General features: G+C 47.5%; 1 protein-coding gene across 9 annotated transcripts; it reads right to left on the reverse strand.

Annotated features, from left to right (window-relative positions):
* Nucleotides 1–6696: 6696 nt before the first annotated feature.
* Nucleotides 6697–19091, reverse strand: LOC118252266 (CMP-N-acetylneuraminate-beta-galactosamide-alpha-2,3-sialyltransferase 4-like). Of its 9 annotated transcripts, XR_004780102.2 has the most exons (11): nucleotides 15864–15969; nucleotides 13650–13704; nucleotides 12906–12962; nucleotides 12079–12206; nucleotides 11397–11460; nucleotides 10529–10624; nucleotides 9775–9967; nucleotides 9317–9445; nucleotides 7707–7853; nucleotides 7167–7348; nucleotides 6697–6964 (listed from the first exon to the last, which is right to left on the reverse strand). XR_004780102.2 is itself a non-coding variant. In XM_035555355.1 (10 exons), the coding sequence occupies exons 1-10, from the start codon at nucleotides 19074–19076 to the stop codon at nucleotides 7241–7243; spliced, it is 1026 nt and encodes a 341-aa protein (XP_035411248.1). In that variant the 5' UTR covers nucleotides 19077–19091; the 3' UTR covers nucleotides 6697–7240. The 9 variants fall into 9 exon arrangements, 7 of the variants coding, with proteins under 7 accessions (XP_035411248.1, XP_050570487.1, XP_050570488.1 ...); XR_004780103.2 differs by having other exon boundaries at nucleotides 6697–7348; nucleotides 7620–7853; nucleotides 15864–15979; XM_035555355.1 differs by lacking the exon at nucleotides 15864–15969 and adding an exon at nucleotides 19028–19091 and having other exon boundaries at nucleotides 6697–7348.
* Nucleotides 19092–21078: the final 1987 nt, after the last annotated feature.

The following is a 21078-nucleotide window of genomic DNA, read 5'->3' on the forward strand; positions in this document are numbered from 1 at the left end:
GCAGGAGAAAGCACCATGGGTGTCACACAAGGACCTGGAGCGAGAAACCTCCTGAAATGCTGAGCGCTGCCTCCCACCGCTCCTGCTTCTCACTGCACGTCACTGCGAGCTGCAGAGAACAAGGGGAAGTGAAACTGGTGACTGCCCAGTTTCTAGACATGCTTGGAGTGACTTGTGCTTCTTGCAACTCTGTGTTTAAAAAAGGAAGAAAAAAAGGAAGTAACAAAAGGTGTAGTTTGGACTAGAAATTAAAGAGCAATATGTGTTGTGCCAGTGTGTCACTTGACTCGATTACCTCAGATTAGCTCAGGCTAAATTGGTGGAAAAAAAAGGGAAACTTTTGTGAAATTGTGAGTCCAATTTCCAGAAGGCCAGGTTTCACATCCCATAATGTGAATGTACTGTGTAGAGCAAATGAGTCTCTGCATTCATCCCCCTACCATGCTCCCAGGGCAAGTGCTCACCTTGGGCAAATATTTTCCTGAGCCCAGTAACTATTATGTTACTGGTTTAGCTATGGCTGAGATCTCATGAACACACACTTAGGATTTACTGGGCCTCAGTATCGCATCATCGCAGGAAAAGGCTGCACGGGGCCATGCACGAGGGGCGAGCAGAGGAGATCTGACCACGCAGCAGTCGGAGCCCCAGACACTGCTCAGCCCGCGGTGCCGTGCTGGGCACCCTGCACCCCTGCCCTTGGCTGGGACAAGCTGGGAGAGCTGCGGTTGGGGTTTGAAGCCTTGCTACAAAATTCATGTGGAGGGCCATCTCAACACCATCCTTAACTCACAGTGCAGACACAGCTGTTTCTGGGGGAGGCTTTGAAAAAGCTGAGTGTTGGTAATACCAATTTAATTCAGCTGTGAGCTTTCTAATAAAGCTCCTTGCCTTCATTTACTCTGATAAATGGTGGTGTTTTATTGTATCTACTCATGTCTTTCTGTAGATAGATAAGAGTTGTTACTGGGGATCTAGCTGTAGGGTTGTGGAATATCATTAACACAGAAAAATGGCAAAAATGGGAGATGAGGATAGGATACTAGTCTAGAAGTAGATGGAACAGGGAGCGACTACACATGAAAGTCTGTGAATATTGATAGTAAATATAAACTGAAACACCAGGCCAGTGAGCAATCCACTTACAAAGAAAAAGATAAAATCTCAGGGACAGGGGATGGACACAGGACTTCTTTGGCAAGGTCAGTAGAGGGCCACTGAAGGATGGGGAAATCCTAAAACAATGGATGATCTCTGTGATAAAAAACACGTCAGCACAATGGAAGCTAAAACTGACACCCTGATGTGCAGCCAGATAGTGCCCATTAAGCCAGCAGACAAAAAGTTTGTTGAAATTGGGCAAGTTCTACAAAACCCCTGTTCTGAAAAGCCTCTTGTGATTGCAGGTATTTCCTTTTACAGATGGAATCAAAAATGAATGGAAACAATTGCTGACTGCTTCTGTGCCTGGATTAAGGAAATTGGCAGAGCATCATGTGTCTGCAGAGAGGACAAATGAGCATGTCCTTTAGTATTCAATATGCAGAATGAAGCAATCCACATTTAATTTTTATCTAAAGCTGAGATGAGCCTGAAGTATGCTCTAGAAATTACCATGTCAATGGAGACTCACTGAAGATGTTGGAGAGTTTGGGAGCGTCACAAAATCCATCCAACAGCCATGCTTAGGAGTCGAGTGGAAAGTACAACTTGAAGGACATTCAAAGAACGTGCTGCTTTTATCACAGGGGACAGTTTCACAATGCATATCATCATTGGTTCAAGGACGAATCCTACAGAAATTGCAAGAGATGGGGCACAAGCTGAAAACATGCAAGCTAGCAAATCAAACCCAGCCACCAGTTTAGAAAGTCAATGCCAGTTAACTTCATATTCTTCAGCTTGCATACAATGTGCAATGACTGTAGAAAGCCATAATGTCTCTGTAATTGCCTCTTTCAGTTCACAAGAAACAAAAGTATTATTTGGAATCCTTTAAAGTGACAAGAATAACATCTAAAATATAACATGATTCACTGTGCTGGCAATTTTCTAGTAGGATCATCAAAGATCTTTCAGGAAGGAGGTGTTACAGAAATCTCAGTGTTTCTAAAAACACATGCCAGGATAATCTTTGTTCTCCTGAACATTATTATAATATAAGTAACACAACAGCAGACAGCATATACACAACCCCTGTCATCTGAAGCAAAGTATTACCCAGCATAAGATGGCCACAACATAGTTGTACTGACAAAACATGTTGTACTATTGCATATATTTAAACCCAAAAAAAGAAAAAAAGAAAAAAAAAAAAGGAACTCCAGCTGAACACAACAGTTAGCTAAACTCTTGGACAAGACAACTGCTGATATCCTGCATGTATTTCATTGAGAGAACTGGTGTGTAGACAATATACGAACATCTGCAAACCAACCCAGCAACTTGCTAAGAAAGCAAAGGCAGACAGAGAACTTCAGTGTTTGTTCAGTATGAGGTTAGCTGGAGCAAATGTAGCTGCATAATGTCCCAGCCATGAGAACAAATAGGGCAGTCTGTATCTATGGTGATTTCGAGGTCACATCTAACCCAGTATCACATGTAGATCAACAACTATTGCCCACAAGAGAGGCTGTACTTGGCTCAGCAGTCAGGCTAAACAGGTCCCCAAGTCAATCTGCAAATGGGGGTTGAGGAACATAGCAAGAACTGTTTCAAGAATGAGCAAAGCAGGTTTTATTTTGAGTGAAAGGACCATGTGTAATAACTATTTGGCTGTGAGTCTGGGATCAGATAGGTGAGAGCATCCATGAAATGCTGGTACTTACACAACACAATATTTGCAGAGCTAGAGATGGGGAGCACCATGAGAACTTCCAAACATAGTTGAGAAGGTCAGGCACGCTGTACCACCTGATGCTGTATTGCTTTCAGATGGGTCGCAGCACTGGCCATATGTGCCTTCCTAACTAGCAGTGTATCAGTTAATACAGCTCAGCTTAGCAGTCACTTGGGGTGAATTAAGCTTAAATCTCATCATGTTGCAGCTGGGATCTAGGTTCAGGGTGCACAGACAGTTACTGAATGCTTAAGGTTCAGCTGACACGTGGTCCCTCCTTTTACTTCGCAGCTGAGTCATCTGTCCAAGCCTGAAAGGTTGTCTGAGTAAATAGGAAAAGAAAATGTCTCAAAGAAGTAACAGCATGTTGAATTTTCCCAGCTATTCTGCTGGGAAAAACAATTTTTATAAATCACAATGAAAAAAAAATATCTGAAAATGGCTTTAAGATGCTCTTGCTGCAAATATCACAAACACGTTGCTTCCTGGAAATGGTGAGTCACCGCCTCACACAGCAGTCCCCGGCCAACCTGGCAGACGCTGGTTAGTGACGGTGCTGATCCTCCCGCTGTGCCTGGGCTGGTGGAGGAGCTGAGAAGCTGATGTCATCAGAAAGGGTCCTCACTACACTGCCTTGATGCCTGTAACTCTCACCTGTGAAGCTCTGCCATGTGAAGTGGGTGTAATCATTTCACATCTGATGGAAGATCAGACCTCTTGCCTTTGCTTCTGGATCTTGTAGCATTGGAGAAGATAACTGTTCAGATTGAGGGAGAAACTCGGCATTGAGTTTGGGGTGTTAGAAAGCTTCGCCGCTGTCTGTTGAGCAATGAATGACTCTAGTTACAGATCATTTACATCATTACATCTAATCACATCATAGAAACTGCTAGTTTTGAAGCACAGAGAATCAGTAATGCAGATTGCTTGTTGTGCCTGTGTCTCTAAGTGGCAGGTAAGCACATGAAGGTAGAATCAGAGCCAGTCTGTACAAGCTATGTAGCACTGACCAAGCCCCAGCCAACTGCAAATGGTGCCACTCAAAACAAAGCACAATCAGCACAGCTGAGCTCTTTCCCACTGTAGAAAAGGACAGGTAGGAGTGTACACAAGGGAAAGAAACAAATCCAAAAGCTACTGTCCAAGTTAGTTTGATCAAAAGCATCCGAGCCTACATGGAAGTAGGTAATGTGTGTCATCAGATGGGTTATTCCCCAAAGCCAAGGTCATATGAATATTCCAGAACTATGCAAAAGCTATTAGGGAAGAACTGTGTCAGGTGTTCAGGGACGAATATATGACTAGAGGAAGTGATTAATCAGTGTCAAGACAGTCACTAACTGTGGCAGGTACTCCATATGGACTACGTCAGGTCATATAGGAGCCCTACATTTTACTGAAGTCAGTCTTTAGTCTAAACGGTTTCACACGGACTTCACGCGGATGGTGGAGGCATCTGGATTTGCTCGCCAAGTGCTGGTGGACAGGCAGCGAGTGCTGGGGGAGCTCCCTTGCCCCGTGGGAGAGGCAGGCTGGCACCACGCAGCCCCGCAGCTCCCTGCCCTTCTGCTTTGGATGAACCATGGTCACTCCTCAGCTGGCCACAGAGCCGGGGATTCACTGTCACCACTGACAAGAGGATGTTCACGGTGCCTTGGCATGAAATGTACCGTGCTGGGAAGCAGTATAATTGCCTTTCTGCAGCCCTGAGGAGGGTGCTGGCTTTTGCTACTCTAGCAACAATAAGACTCATTTTCCTTTTCTTTCCCCCTTCATTACATCCTTATTACGGTGTCTGGTAGTCTACATATGTTTTGTATTACAGTGGCTTTGCTTTATCCTTCTTATTTCACCTCCTTTTCCCCAGTTCTCTTGGTAATAATGAGTCTGTGGTAGGGCATGGATTTATTCGGACTGCCAGGCACGAAATGTGGGTAGGACATGGAGGACTGCAGATCTCAGGCTTTCTAAACTGGACACAAGACAGGTAGATTTGGGCATTCAGTGCCACTGCCGGAGCATGGTTAAAAACAAAACCTCTCCTAACACTCCGTGAAAGACTGATCAAGAGGCAGCTCTAATGAACCGTAGTCACCTGGAGAGATTACAGAACCCTGTTTTGAGGAAAAACCAGGCAGCTCTTAGACACAAGAGCAAAAATGCGTGCAACAGACCTGCTTGCTGCAAGCATTAAGAGCACTGCCACAGGCAGTGACCAGCGCTAAGACTCTTGAGCCTTGTGTTTATGGTTTCACTACCATGACTTGTCAGTACATGACAGGAAAATGTTGCAATGACTGCGTCGGAAAGTGCAGACGCAGCTCCTGCAAGCTGTGGCAAAGTTCTTGTGTGCGTTACCTCGAGAGAAAATGTAAGCTACCTCCTGGGGTTAGCTGGTAGCATGCTTTATACATCAGCTTTCAGACATTAAAATTTTTATGCCATTTTACTCCAACAGGAGAAGAACACAGAGTATTAATTACCCATATAGTTGAGAGCCCACTGCCTTTGCTTACAAAGCAGTAACTTCTGAAACACTGCTTGAGCCAGATCCACATACGTATTTGTATCCATGTAGGAACACTGTATTTTTGGAACAAAGCAGAATCTGTGTGGCTATTATGTGCTAGGTAGACAGTAAAGACTTACTTGCTTGCAGACCATAACCCAAAGCCAGTGTTTAGCCAATGAAGAGGAACTTACTGAAACAGCTTTTTCCTCCCAAGATCAGTTCAGTTCTGTCTGCATGTGCAAGACCAGGTCATCCCCTTTTAGCCTTCAGGTGACCTTCCTCAAACTGAGGTGGACTGGGGCCTCCTGTTCCTCCACCAGGCTCCTGGGGCAAGGCAGCTTTGGGGGAGATTTGTCAGCATTTCTTTGGCCAAGAACTGCATGCACTGACCAGGGCAAAACCATTTCAGCTCTAGTGGAGCAGGAACCAAGCTGGACAAAAGGCAATAGCAGCAGGAACAACATAAAGGAGATTAACTCTTTGCAGATCATGAGAAGACATTATCAAAAACCTTCAGGAGAGAGGCCTGAGATACTGAAAGATAAGTTACCCAGGAAAAGAAGTGCCAAGAATAGCAAGGGAAGTACCCTGAAAGCCTGAGCACAGTGAAAGCAGGGGGAGGAAGGAAATGGGAAGGAAAGCAGAAGCTTCGTTTCCTATAGAAATAGTTAGCAGTTATAATGCTCCCACACCCCAAATGCTGCTGCTGTAAGACACGTACAGCTTGATCTGAGTTGAACCAACCCCACTCTTAGAGCTTGTTTTTAAACAGCTATGCAGAAGGAACCTTCTTCTCAGTGAGCACCTGGCTGAAGAGGCTGCAACAAAGGGGTCCTAGCAACATCACCATCAGTTTAACATCATGCTGTAGGTTCTTTCTCCAGGTAGAGGCAACATTTTGGTAAAGCATCAACTGAGGTGATCCCACAGTGATAAAAGGCCAGAAAGAAAGCAGTAAAGAATGGGAAATATGACATAGCTGCTTCCTGGAAGGAAGCTGTAGAGTGTGAGAAGATGTGGCCACAGAGGTGGTCATGAGGCCGTCTCACCACAGACTCTCACCGCCTGTGAGATGTGGAGATGAGCCAGCCACAAATAGATGAGTTTTTAAGGGGGTTTCTTAAATGTGGAAGATCTTTAGCACACAAAGTAGACTTGGCAGGGTGGCTCCATGCTTAGAACAAACTGGAAGAGACATGCAAAGCTCGGGTCAGAATGCTGGAAGGGAAAAAAAAAGGAGACTGCATGGGGTCATGGAGCCATAAAAAGATCTCAGAGGCAATTCTAAGGTAGTTCTCACCTGTCTGCATGGGGAATATCCCTCCCACAAGACAGTGCCAACCCCTTGAAACCAGAAGTGCATTTATTCTCAAACAGAACAATAAAAGAAACAACTCCTGCAGACATTAACATTTGCCAACAATCAGCAAGATACTGAAATTTCTGAGTGTTCAGTCCTTTTCCATAGCGATGGGTAGGTATGACTCTCTCTCACTCCAATCTGTGTAGGAAGCAGTTTGAAATCTCAAGGTAGGCACTGCGCTCTCACCACTCCCCTTCGCAGGGGCTGCAGACCAGCTTAGCATCTCAGTCTGGTGCTTTTCACAAATAACCTGGTGAGCAAAGGATAGCTGTTTACAAACCAGGAAGAGATTACTCAAGGAAGAAGGGTTGTGTAATACTGCTCATTCTCCAGTGGAGCAGACAGCAGTGGAAGCCAGAGGCCAACAGAGGAAAGCGCAAGTGCTCTGAATTTGGAGGATTCATCTCCCATCCCATGTGGGACAGGACATGCTGTCACATACTCAAAACAACCTGGAACAAAGGTAAAGTCCAGCTGGGGTCACCAGGGTTTTCTGGATGGGGACAGCAAGCATCATGGCCTTCTCTCAGTGGTTCTGGGCCTGAAAGGCAGGGTTGGCTAGGTCAGCAATCACTCCCCACTCAATCATCTTCAGCAGCCAGTTCCTCTCAGCTGTGAGATTATGCTGAATGAGCTGCAAGGACAAGAGAGCCAAAGTTACTGATTATTCCTTACAGTGCCTCTCATCCACCCCAAAATGCACTGGATCCTGCCTGACCCAACATGCAGCCCCTTGCAGGACTTTGACTGCACAGGACCCTCCTCCCCAAACTAGGCCAGATGACAGGCACCACAAAGGAGCCAGCATCTGTTCTCAAGCTGCTCTCTGGGAACAAAGCATGTCCTAGCACCTTCCCCAGGATGCCCCAGCAGGAATTTCCACAAGAAACACCAGTGACAGCTACCAGAGCTCACAGCTCCTTTAGTCCCGGCTTTTGCCAGCAGGCTTCCCTATGGAGAACACCTCAGTTTGAAGGGGAAGCATTTTCTACCTCTTCTTTCCGTGAGCGACCTGTATTGTAATAATGTATTGGTGTAGTATTGTCATGGTTGCCGGGGTAACCAAAGCCTGCAATATTGACCTCCTGGCATATATGGAGGGCTAAGTTCAAAGCAATGATTCCCGTGGTGGCATATCTCTGGGAAGGGAAAAGAGAGAACATCTGTTTAGCATTTCAAACTCATACTATTACAAAACCGATACTAGCAACACCTTTTCAGCTGGGACCAATAGTTTCCACATACTCCACGTAGCAAGAAAATACGTAAATGAAGTAGGACAAATGCCTGGACAACACTCCCCGAACTCAAACAAGGAACGTCTTTTGAGAAGGTGCTGCAGAAGATGAGGGCTCAGGAGTGTAAAACCTCTGAAATGATAAAACACGGAGCTCCATGGAAATCAAAAAGCTTTTGGATGGAAGGAATCAGCACACTTTTTAATAAGGCCACATCCATTACAGAGCCTGGACAAAGTCCCTGCATCTCTTTCTTTTCCATGTGCCTCTGTGTGTGTGTTCCCTGCTGGGGGCCCTCATGTGAAACTTCACTTCTAATCCATGCATTAAATTCCTGTCCCTGGCCTGTGTGCTACAAAACTGCCCTCTGCTCACATAAAGCTAACATGACCATGTACAAACCGTGACCTTAAAAGCCTTGTGGCTGTGCAGAACAGCCACCACGCTTGTGAGCAGCTGAACACGCTGCCTGGTTCCCCAAGCTCACCCTAGCACTTAGCACCCCTCATCTGGATTGTCTCACTTTGCACTTTCCAAACAGTTTAACAGGGAAATTGACTTTTTTACAGCATTGCTTCAGCAGTCAGGAGACTTGGTCTCTAATCTCAGCTCAGCCAAGAGTCAGCGCACGACCTTGGACAAGGTTATTTCACCACACCAGACCTTCAAGCTTCTCCTGCATTTGTTGCAGATTATAAACATCCTGGTGGTGCCCAGCAGGCTTAAAGTTAATTAAAGATTCCACAGCACCATCACAAAGATCATCAGGACTGAAGACAAAGTATCATTAGGTTCATTAATGAAGTAATCCTCCATCGTGCAGCGAAGGGGAAATTTGCGTTCCAGAAGCAGTGGGCATAACAGCCAGCCTCAGGCCAGAGATCTGTAAGAACTGAATGTTTTAAGGAAAGCCAACCAAAATTCCTCACATTTTATGCTAGCTAATTATCAGTAATGGTCTAGACAGGGAAAGCAAAGGAACATGTATGAAAGGGCTTGTATGACAAAGCTGCTAGTCGCTAGAGAAGCAGGTGTCCTGAGGTCTACAACTATGGCCAGAAATTCAACTCTGAAGAGTCACTTGAATGCAAAATGGCAAGGGATTACAGGGCAGATTGGAATTAGAGTAATGCTGCACAGTTGTGACAGGTGGGGAAAAGTCTTCTACAAGTCTTCCTTGTAGAAACAGGGCTCAAAACTTGAAACATCATGCTATACGGAAAGACTGCATTTACTAGGGGAAGGGACTGGCTGACCCAGTGAGTAGGTTTTCCTTCCCCTTGTGTGGCGCTGAAGCAGTAAGGTATTAGGGAAGACACAGAACACTGACGGTCATCTGTTTGCTCTCCAGCATGATATCATACCCTACTTGATGCATTCAGCTGCAGCAGTTTGTACGTTGCTTCGTAGGTGACATATGGGTTGAGAATACGTAGCTGAGAGATGTTCCCATTCCACTGCTGGGGTGGCTGCCGCCAAAATCCCACCTTTGTCTGTAGGAGAAAGGCAGAGAGGTCTTCATGGCACGTCCATGGACATCAGACCATGCCAGGAGAAAGTTAGCTGTGGTCTGTTGCTCTGGCTCGATGCTCTGAGGACTGAGAATTTGGAGGAACAAAGTATCTCCTGGTCTTTTTCACTCATTCCAATGCACCCATATGCAATCTAGCTGTGACTGGGGTCTTTCTAATTAGTGAAAAATAAGGTCTCAGGTGCCTTGTGCAGCTCATTAAATATTTGAAAGATACACGATTATTAGAGCTATTGAATATGTCACTACAAATAACCTTGTTTCAACCTCCCCTCATTAAAGACTTCTCACCTTGTTCCTTGTTTTCAGCAACACTTCCCTCAGCCAGAGGAAATCCAGAGGCTTGAATGGGACAAACACCATCAGTGTATCATTGTCATTGTTTTCTAAAGGGTTGGGCAGAGCAGATTCAGGGAAGAAGAGACGGATGCTGGTTCTCTCACCCACATCTTTCTTGTACTCTTTTACTGGAGCATCATTTAATCTGAGAATCAAAGCCAGAAGGGCAGGATTGGTCCAATTTCATTATCGCCTGTTCCCAATCGTGGATGCAGCTGTGTGCTGTCAGCTGCCAGACTGGCCATATGAACGCACATGAGGGCACTACCACCCACTATGGCCCAACCCAGCAGCCTGGTTGCACAGAATGGGCCACCCCACCAGACATCCCAATAGTTCCTCCTTTGCAAGAAAAAGATGGCAATGGCAGGCAACCACTATTTTTCAGATAGGGACATGAAACACATTAAATGATTTGCTTAAGACAGACTAAATCTGCATGTAAAGTTGCAATGCAGACAAAGATTGGGATTGCCTACAAGTGCACTGAGCTGGAGGTGGCTGTCCAGTCCCAGGTACAACACCTGTGAGTTAGCAGTACAGTTTCTGGCTCCTGCTGTGTCTGTGCTTAGCCATAAACTCAAAAAAAGTTATTTGATTACCTGAGCTGCTGGACCCTAAATGTTTCCCAGGCAAGAAAGTTACATATATGATGTCAGTCCTCAGGCTCTGCTTAATTGTTAAGGTTTTAGTAAGGATTCAGTACCTGATGATAACATGGTGAGAGTCAATCAAATTCCCAAAGCGCTGTCCATGGATGGAGTAGCCATTGCCAACCACAATGCACCTTTGGCACCATAAGCTGGCAGAAGAATAGATTGCAAGAGATGAAATCCTCTGACTAGCATCTCCACCACGTTAAATCAGCATCCCTGAGGGCCTTTTTGATGTCCTCAAGTAACTCCTGGGGCGACATCAGAGGAGAGAATCCCTGACTAGTAGGACTCTGGCTGTTTCTAGTCAGACAGTGTATCCACACCGGATAGCTGGTATGCTGGGGTTTACCTAGTAGACCAGTAACTATGAGGGTGGACCTCTGCTTGTGGCATGCAGTGCACTGGGGAGAGGAAGAATGAGACACCACAGAAAAATTCATCTAATTAACTAGAGGAAAGAAGGACCTAAGTGAAAGTGCTTGCCAAGAGCTGCCACGGACAGCTTACTTTGCTTCCAGCTCCCCCTGAATGTGGGCAGGCAGAACTGAGGGATTCACCCAGCTTTCCAGTCTGTCATGCTTGGGATGGATTTAAAGCAAGAGAAAATAGATGGGACAGGGCAACACTGAGAACAGAACTCAGGGTATGACAGAAGTTAAAGGGAGGGAGCCGGGAGCTAGCAGCTTAAGTTCATCAGTACAAGAACTGCTTGAAAGGGTACATTTAAAAGGGAGAGAAAGAGAAGCCTACTGAGAGAGGAGATGAAGAGTAGCAGGAGTGAGAGGCAGAAAGGACTGTGAAGCTGAGCACTAAGAGAGAGAACTTCGAAAAGCTGCAGAAACCGGGGCTCTCAACCAATCTATCACTTCTCCGACAGACCTGCTCCCCCAACACCCATCTCCAGCCCAGCCATCGTACCGGCCAAAGGATCCAGGCAACTCCTGCTCTGGAAGAAGCTGCAATGTGCTAAAAGCAGAGAGAACTAGAAGAGAAGAAGTTGAAGTGTCATCTTCAGGGGAAAATCATGGCCCCACCACTGACAACAGGCTAACTCTCCTTTTTCTTTTGGGGTTTCATCCCCATGTAAAATGCCAGGACAGTTTAAATGGGACAGCCTACTTAAACACTGCTCGTCACCTCTATCTGCCCAACACTGTCCACACTAGGCATTTTTGCCACATGAAGCACATGCACTTTATGATCAGCACTACCAGCAATTGAAGCTGGTCTGTAGTACCTCACACTGAATAAGGCAACAGGTACCAGCCCACTCAGTATCCTCTTGCCAATGGCATTTAATAACTTCTGCAGTGGCTCCTACTCTATCCACAAGAGCATTTCTCTCAGCTTTCCACTTCCCATCCCTCCCTGCACAGCTAGAGCCTGTAGTTAAAGCACTGCTCTCCTTCTTTCATGACTACTGTGATGGACTATGACCTTTTCTCAAAGGCACCCCATCCAGTCAGCCCAGATTGACCCTGGTGCACGCTGGCACCCAGTATTTCTATCTCCTCTGCAGCACTTGAGGCTGCCAGGGAGAGGGAGGATCTCCAGCCACACCATGTCCATCCACAACACTGAGGGCAGAGCACTGCAATACCTGAACTCTGCAGCCCAAAAGGAAGTTCATGGAACCACAGAACTTCTTCAGCCTTCTGTCTAAAAGGCCTGTCCATGAGCGAGTATAAGGATTTGCTGGTCAGGAAAGGCTTCCAGTGAGATTCAGACCTAACAAGAGAGAATCAGAGGTGCAGCAGTTCATGGACAAGTGGAGCAGTCACAGCAGTGTCAGACACAAGGACTAGGGCAGCTGAAGCAGGCTGAATAATGAAGAGCTTTAGAAAGCTGCTGAACTGTCCTGAAGTACTTCCCAGAAATGACCCACATTTTTAAAATCCAGTCCCTACTGCTCGCTGTTTCTAACCCATCTTCTGAGCAGCAGCGACAGAAAAATTTCATTTCCTCTCCAGTTCTGCCCCCCCAGCTTCTCTCTTTTTTCAGTCATTCCTCTCTCCGTACTAGTTTGAGGAATGCTTACTCATTGTTTCATTGTTTATCCAGAGGAGAGAGGGAGAGAATTCCAGTTACGTTCCCAATTTCATTTACTCATTCACTTCATGACAAAGCTCAAAACACCCATGACAAAGCCTGACTGCACACTGACCAATTTAACAGCTCGCACCTCTTCCTCTCTGCTTGGACATTTTACTCACACTTTCTGCATTGCATCATCCTGCTGGTCTGTTGACTCACTTGTTATGGGGCCAAGGTGCAATTGTGCAAGAGTTAGCTGAGCTTAGTTCTATTTCCTTCCTGCATATCTGCACACAAACCCCAGAATGCCAGTCTCCACCAAGCAGTAGCCACCGAGACACTCACTGATCTCTCATCAAAATTCCCCACACAAATGAGATACAGCTAACAAACCTCCCAAGAAAAGGCTTTCTCCACATGAAGCGTCTCTGGCAAGCACCAACACGCCTCCTGTAAAAGAAACAAGGTTAATTTCCTACCAGCCCTTCCTGAAGGCTCTCAAACCTTAGATTGTGGCCTGAGAACCAGTGGTAGTTCAGGAGGTCTCTTAAAGATGTCTACAAATGGAGGGTTTTGAGCTCCTGACCATGTTGTCCCATCTCCCAGCTTCTGACCACTGCTGTCCATGAACAGGCCCCCTCCAAAGAGCATGTAAAGGCCTCCTTGTCTACTCAACAGAAACACAGAGGAATTTAGATGGAAAAAGACCTCTGGAGAGATAATGCCAAAGTTAAGTCAAGCCGCTCACGGCCTTGAGCAGCTTGAGTTTTAGGAAATCATTGGCCTCGGGTGAGCCTTGTTCTTTACCCCACATGGAGGCACACAATGAAGAACACTGTGGGACAGCCACAAGTTCCTCTGGCGGTGACCATCAACACTGGGGAATCCCTGTTGTGGTCTAGCTAAGCTATCTCCAGGCTCACCAATGCTGTTTCATCCTGCTACTTTTCCATCTGCCCTGCCCTTCCAGGCAGAACACAGTCCTCCAAGTCCTCAAGGATTCAAACCTTACTGGGGGAGCTGTTTCTTAGCCCAGGTTTTACCCTGGCAGCTACTTTCCACAATAAAGAACTGTGTCCCACAGTTAGCCCAGACCACAGCAGCACTGAGGTCAGAAAATGGAAGAAGTTAACTTACCCAACATGACTTTCAAGCGTGTTCATCACATAGTACAGCTCCTTCATGCACAGACCTGCAGAAGGAGAGGCAGACACAGGTAGATCAGCTGCACAGCCAGAGCACGACAGCTACAACCAGCCCACCGTGCAGCCCACGGGACCTCTCCCCCACAACAGCATCTCCTGAGTCCCTGCAGCCATCAGACCTGCAGCTGAGCAGACCAGACCCTGTTTCAGAGTTTGGAGCCTCCAAGTGGCTGCATTTGATTTAGGCCCTTGCTAGCAAAAATTAATGGGCCTTCTGGTAGTGAACCCGAGGACCACGAGCACATTCAAGCAGCTCCTGCTGCACAAAGCAATCCATTATGTCCCAGACAGGCAGCACAATGCAGCCACAACTCACACCATGATGCTTGGGTACAAAATCCAGAAAGCTGAGGAGAGCAAAGGCTCACAGCAGTAAGAAGAAATGCACATGCAGGAGAAATCCTCCAGTCACAACCAGGGCTGCTTCCAGTGCTGAAATCAGCATGTCCATGCCAGACAAAAGATTAGCTGAGAGCAGTTTAGTAACACGGACCACAGCTTGTCTGAGCTGCTCTTCACCTTAAGCAAGGCATTGTGCTGATTCCGAGCACAAGCTTGGCTTCCCCTGGATGAATTTGGGATTCATGCTTGCCCTGCATGTGGATGCAGCAGGGAAAGACCTCTCCATCATGTGCACCCTTCTAGTGGCATGACCCAAAGCAGGAAATGTGAGGGAATTGACACTCCAGACACTGCTGCAGCTCTAAGGAGCTGAGGAAGGGGAAGGATTTGCCCCTGAGGGTCTCTGATTTAGGAGAGGCCCAGAGGTCTGTCCCCTCACCCAGCCCATCAGAGCGCCCAGCTCCTCCTGCTGGCTTCATGGAGCTGCTGGTGTGCTGCTGCTGGCATGTAAGGGTAAGGATTTTCCAGCATTAGTTGTTTTTGCTGTTTCTTTGTGTTCTGTTTGTTTTTTAACCATTAGTAAAGAGGCCATTCAGATTGGAGATAAAGACTTTTAATTTGACTTTCCTCAGCACTTCCCACATCATACAACAAAATAGTCGTTACATTATGATGGCTCTTTCTTTTTTATGAAAATGACAATGGTCGCATCTTGGCCATTAAGCAGCAGTGATTTTTTCCTGTGACAAACAACTGGCCTTTCAATGATGGTATGAAATTAGAATTGGTTTTCATTCTCTTGGAGGGAGATCACAAGCAGTTACGTACACTCATTCAGACATTGTACCAGTGGGTCTCTCCTGGACCTCCTGCACATACCACACCGAGGCTTTCATCGGCCGATTAATTTCTGGGTTGCTACACACAATCACACAATGCAGGCAAACACCCACCTCTGGACCCTAATCCTGCAAAGACTGCAGTGGCATTTATCAGAGGGTGACTGCTAGACCTCCCCTCCGTCCCAGGAATCTCATTCGATTATCACAGAAGCATGTTAACCCTGCTTTAGCCTCCTGCAGCCCTCTGCACACATACCAGACACGAGGCTTGCCTTGCTCTGAGGTTTTTAAATATTAACAAATATTAATACAGGGGAGAATTCATGAAGTTAACACCTAGCTGTTCTACACTTGTGCAAAACAACAGAAGGAGTTCTGTACTTTGGGAAAAAAAGTCACCTTTTAGATGCTTTTCTGCTCACCACACCCCCTGAGACATCCAAGATGACTTGATAAAATTCACCCAAAACAGGCACACCTAAAAAATCTCTTGGAAAAAACCAACTTTGCTAGTGACAAATATGAGTGGAAGGCTCATGCACAGGAGAGCAGAGCTGTTGCAGGGGGAGCTGCACGTGGCGGGGCCGTTTGCAGGACAAGGCTCAGCATTTGGGAACACAAGCGATGGAGCTATGTGCAGTGAAAGCAGGGCACCATGACCGGTGCCTGTGCTCCTGTTGCTGATCCCTACGCACTGGGAATGCATTTAACTCCACAGATCCCCCTCATCTCAGTCTGTGGGGACACGGGGCAGTGTTTGTTGGATTTATGGAAATGTGTCTCCTTCCCTGCTATCTTCTGGCTTATTCCATTTTGGGGGTCTCTCCAGTGAAGACATCCATGGCCAGGAGGGGACCCTCCCTCTATACAGTCCCAGCCCTTCAAGGCATAGGGCAGGGGGACACAGCAGTGAGTGATGGCTGGGAAACAGCAAGGTTCAGCACGAATTGAAGTTTTCTTACCCACGCACAGCAATATCACCAGCCTTTTCCACTGGAAAAGGGCAAAGACAAGTCTTCCTGCTACAGATCTAGCATTCATGCTGTCTCCATGCACACCCTGCAAAAAAGTAGAGACAACATCAGTCAAACGGGGCTGAGGAGCTTTCATCTGGCGCTTCTGCAGAGACAGGCAGGCTGCGTGCCTGTCCCGTAAGCCTAGACTTTCCGACGCTGTGCCTCTGTCCACACAGCACTGGTGCTCCCCATGCTCCGCCTGCTGGCCTCAAGGCCCCTGCAAACACTGATCAGGATCAGTGCAGCCCATCCCTCCGCCTGCACAGGATCTGGCATCACAGCTGCGTGCCCAGTAAGCAGGCGGTGGAGGCACCTAACCACCTTCCCAGGGGTGCTCCCTTCTCACGGCCCCACAGTTTGTTCCACTGACAAAGGAAAAGAGAGCCCACAAAGTGCTGCTTTGACTGCCAATAAAGTCCTGTGATCAATCCTCCTATGCTGTAGAGTTTGTAGTGTTTAGGTGTCTGGGTTTGACTGACAGCCTTAATTATACAGGGACAGCACCGCAGCTCACATAGACAATTGCTGGTTCGGGCTGGTGAAAAACAGGAATAATGTGCTCCTCTCTTGGAGGGATGGTGCAGAAAGTGAGCGCTCAGCTTACCCATCTGATGGTGGTCATCTAATTATCCTCAATGAGCTGGATACAAATCCGAGCTCAGCAGCAGGGAAGCAGTCTGCGATGCTCTCAGTCCACCTTCTTCCCCCCATCCCCCGGCCTGGAAAAAGACCTTTGCAAGGCTGATTAATCCATCCAAGCAGACCCTTCTGCTGGCTACCACTCATCTGGAGCAAGGCTGCCCTCTGAAACCCAGGGCTGGCAGCTGCTGCTCTCCTGGACGATGTCAAGGAGGTCTGGGTGGTCCCCCAGCTATGGGCAGCACGTGAAGTGCATCAGAGCTGGCCGTAAATAGGAAGCCCTGGCAGCCTGCTGTGCTTCGGGACAGCAGGGTCTTTTTTTGGGTGGATGGATGCCTGTTAGGGGAAGGGGATTGGGAGTGTTTCCCAGAAAGACCTTAAGACAGGGGTGTGGAGAGCGCTAGCTCATCTTTTCTGGCTGCAGACCTACTGTGGAGGTGGGAGTGGGCTGAACGTGTGCCCTTTGCAGGCTGATGCTTTTGCTTAAAAATATAAGGAAGGCAAGAGGTCTCTTACCCCATTTCCCTGCAGGCAAACGTTGCAGACTTACACGGTGCTCTCGGTTATAAATATGGTCACCTTTTCTCCTGCTCTGTCAAACTTTGCAGTCGAAACTACATGCAGTACTTTCACCTCTAACTAGACTCAGGGAGCAAATCTGCAGGTCTGAGCAACAATTTTGTACTTGCAGCTTCCCATCCCTCTCATTTGTCCTCAGAGTTAAAACCAGCCTGGTATATAGGCATCTCTTGCTGCTTTCTTCTGCTGTGCTTTCCCCAGTGCATGCTGAAGCCAAGGGGGGACCAGCAGGTACAAAGAGTCCCATAACGAACTACAGCAACCACACAGGATTTATGTAAGCCTTCACTCTAAAGTGAAGGAAAAACACATGTCCAAGGCAGTTACGATGGCAAAAGAACATCCCCTGTCCCTCCTGTTCTCAAGACACGATCACTGAAACCAAGCCCTGCAGACAGATCAGAGCAGGAGCTGCAGGAGGCTGAGAGTGAGCAGTTTGAGAACAGCTCTTATTGCCTGACAGAAAGGCAACAGCTTCTGCACCCAGCCCGGCTTCCAGCAGTACCCCCTCTGCAAAACAATCCCCAAAGCCTGTGTGCATACACCCTTGTTTCTGCAAGATGCCTCCTGCCTGCCAGGAGGCTTCATTTGCCCGTTTCTACTTCTCTCAAGCCTTTCAGGTTTCTTTTCACAGAGATGTTTTCTTTTTCTGTGTGATTTTTTTTCCTCCTTTCCATTCTAATTAAGGTATTTGTCTCCACAGCAGGAAATGCAAACTGCTGCAGACAATCTCGATATGTATTTTAGAGGAGGAAAAAATATTTAGAAAAGCTATTAACTTCAGATATGCACACAAGCAATCACTAATCATGTCCCTAGAAACCAAAAAAATCAAGAAAAAAAAAAAAAAGGAAAAGAAGGATGCTCCTGTTTTAAAACTAGAAAAAAAAAATGATGATCGAGTTTTTAATTCTGTGCCTAGAAACGAAGGGTCAGATTTTTGGCAAAGAAAAAAACATTCCTGTTAGCTAAAAGCAGGAGCTTTTCCCTAAGAAACTCCAGGAGCTGAGGAGTTGCTGAGTTCTTTTGAAAATCTGCTGCTCAATATTATCGCTGGAGATGGGCTGACTGCTAAGCACTAGTGAAAAACCTTGTTTTGTCTAAGTGTAAAGAGCTGAGTGCTGCGGAAACTGCATCTGGATTATGTGTGCTGATTGAATCACAGGTTCAGAAATCAGCCCTTAACGCCTGCTCCACACACTGCCCTCGCCACACACATGATCTGAAGGGGAAGGAACCGATTTACTACTCCATGCCTCAGTTTCTCCACTTGCAAAACGGAATGATCAGAATTCTCTACCTCTCAAAGGGGCTACAAGCCCAAAATCGTTGGCACAGAGCAGCTCCGATGAGTCACTGCAGCAGGCCAAGAATAACACAAAAATACCTAAGAGATGAGGCATTTTCTATTCTTCAGAGAGCGATTGATTAGTTGAGCTATACTTGGATTTTTGTCCATCAGAGATTGCAAACTTGAAAAAAAAAAATGGCCTAGAAAATGAGAGTGCAGTGCATTCTCGTTGATTCTCTTTCTCTCTTCCCACACCACTCCCAGCCTCTGCCTCCCCTGCTCCAATTTTTTTTTTTTTTAAATCTACTTCTCTAAATGTTGTTTCTCTCACATCAGCCCAGCAGGAGAGGCAGAAATCAAATTATAACCACTGAAATACCCATCAGCGCTTAGTGCCAGGGGGGTGGGTGGAGACAGTGGAACATTTTGCTTCAGGTTTCAAAAAAAATCTATCTTTATTAAAATAAACAGGCACAAAAGGAGAATGAGAAAGAAAATCAATCAGCTGCATTTAAAACAGGGAGATATCAAGCAAAGAGTGCTCCACCCAGAGAGATGGACACAAGCTGCAGAAACCAAGCCCCTCCGCCCCTCTCCTTACTTGGAAGAGTGTTTTTCTCCTCTGCTCCTGATTTTGTGCTTTCTCTCATGGACGTATGTCTTGTTACTTATGGAGAAGTCCTAAAGAGAACTTTTTTCTATGGGGATGACAACAGGAGGAAAAGCAGAGCCATCCACCTTGTGTCCACCACATAATTCAAGCCACCCTCTATGAAGATCACACTTTTACATACCTACACAATCTGGCAATAATTTGGGTAGAACTTGCTGCATTTATACACTTTCAGTCCATCTACAAAGAACAGCTAACTACCACCACTGTCACATCCAAATATTTTAAGCAGAGTTTCTGTCCTGCAGGGATTATTTCAGGAAAAAAGCATGTGCTACATGGAAACGCTGTTGCAGCCTTTCTGTTCGTCTCTGCAGCTCTCCCCGGTTTTTGGCTAGAGGATCAGTCGCTTCAGGAGCCAGCAAACTAACAAATGCGCTCGCCCTCTTCCAAGCCCCAGGTGCCAGCCAGCAGGATATTATCATGCAAGACCTGCACCGGGGCTCGCTTCCGACCAGCGCGTATCTGAAGACCATCTCTCTGCCTGCGTGAGCTCAGGAGGCGAAGCCAGACGTGGCAGCGACAGGATCTGAGCGAGCTGAGGGCTGGGGCAGTGCTCCTCAGTGCACCCAGGTGAATGCATTTGGTGCATGCTGGCGTACAGGTGCTGCTGCCCAAATTAGCCCTACATCTGTCTTGCCACCTGGTCAAGCACAGCTGGTCTCTCTGGGGAAGATTTAGGTGGGTCTCTGCAGAGAGGGGGAACGGCCTCAGGCATGCCAAGACCAGGGACTACCCCCTGTACAGCTGTGAGGAGCCACTGCACAAATCCACCCTGCATTTTGGGAGGTGCCAGCTCACAAATGTGCTCTGGCCCACGACGCAGCACCGCACGCACTCAGCTCCTCCTGTCCCAGGGAGATGGGCGATGCCGTGGAGGCAGCCAGCAGCTCGGGTGCAAGGCTTTGCCCTAGCTGGGGACAGCAGTGGGCATCATCGCCCCCCAAACCCCCCTCCACACCTCGTCCCTGGAAAGCCACCGCACTTGCAGTAGCTTTGCCTCCTCGGAGGGGTTAAAAGCCCAGCCGAGCTGCGGAAGAGGCCGAGGCTGTTTTGCGCTCCTGCAGTGCCATCATGTGCTTTAGGTATGCACTGCAGCATCTCCTTTGTGCCAAAACTCACAGAGGCCAAGGAGGCAGAGGAACCTGTGAGCAAAACCCTGGGTGTCCCTGGGGGTAGCACATCCCAGCTCCCAGCACTGACCACCCAGGAGCAGGATGTCCTGTGGCCACCACCTCCACATGTGCATGGGCACCAAGAAGTGTTCACAGGAGAGCCCTGCACCGGGATGCTCTGTGGACCAACGCTGTGCAACCGTTCCACGGGCCACAGAAAGTCAGCTCAATGGCTGCGTCGGAGCTCAGCCTGAGACCAGGAGGTGCCACAGCTGCCACAGCCTTACTTCAGCTTGCCACTGCTTAAGGTGACCTTAAAGGGAGGACTTTGTAAAGTGGGGAAGGAGGGACTTGGAGGACCCTCAGATGCATTAATTGGGGATTTTGCAGGGCACACCTCACCAGTGCAGTGCACCCACCCTAAACAGGCTCTCGTTCCCTGCAGTCATCCATGCACAGAGACAGGAGAGCAGCCACATCCAGCCTACATCAACTTAGGCTTCATTTTTCTCCTGCTGTCTTTGCATTACTTTTCAGGGGCTGTACAGAAAACCTACAGAGAATTGCATGGGGCTGGGGAGGAAGGAGGCAGACAGGACCTGCTCCCGTTCCCAGGGAGGTCTCTGAGCCCCAGCATGGCTGTGCTACAGAGCCTGGGTGCAGTGCTAAAGTGTGGGTGAAAGCTCCAGATCAAACGTTTCAGGAATCTCAGTGCCCTTCAGCACGGGCCTGAAATCAGCCCAACATCTCACAAGGCTACCAAGATCTCAGAGAGGAATAGCAAAGGAACTACCAGCAAAAGAAGCATGGAGTGGGAAATGGGGATTTTGCCCCCCTTTTTTGCCTGGAAAATTCCCCACCCTG

The sequence above is a fragment of the Cygnus atratus genome, chromosome 19 (assembly GCF_013377495.2).
Source record: "Cygnus atratus isolate AKBS03 ecotype Queensland, Australia chromosome 19, CAtr_DNAZoo_HiC_assembly, whole genome shotgun sequence".
Lineage (NCBI taxonomy): Eukaryota > Metazoa > Chordata > Aves > Anseriformes > Anatidae > Cygnus > Cygnus atratus.

Coding starts and splice junctions, on each gene's coding strand:
- LOC118252266 (XM_050714530.1), bottom strand. CDS start 15,942: ATGAATGCTAGATCTGTAGCAGGAAGACTTGTCTTTGCCCTTTTCCAG. Junction 11,461..12,078: donor TTTTGGGCTGCAGAGTTCAG/GTATTGCAGTGC, acceptor CTTCTCTTCTAG/TTCTCTCTGCTTTTAGCACA. Junction 9,968..10,528: donor TCTCACCATGTTATCATCAG/GTACTGAATCCT, acceptor TTTGATTCTCAG/ATTAAATGATGCTCCAGTAA.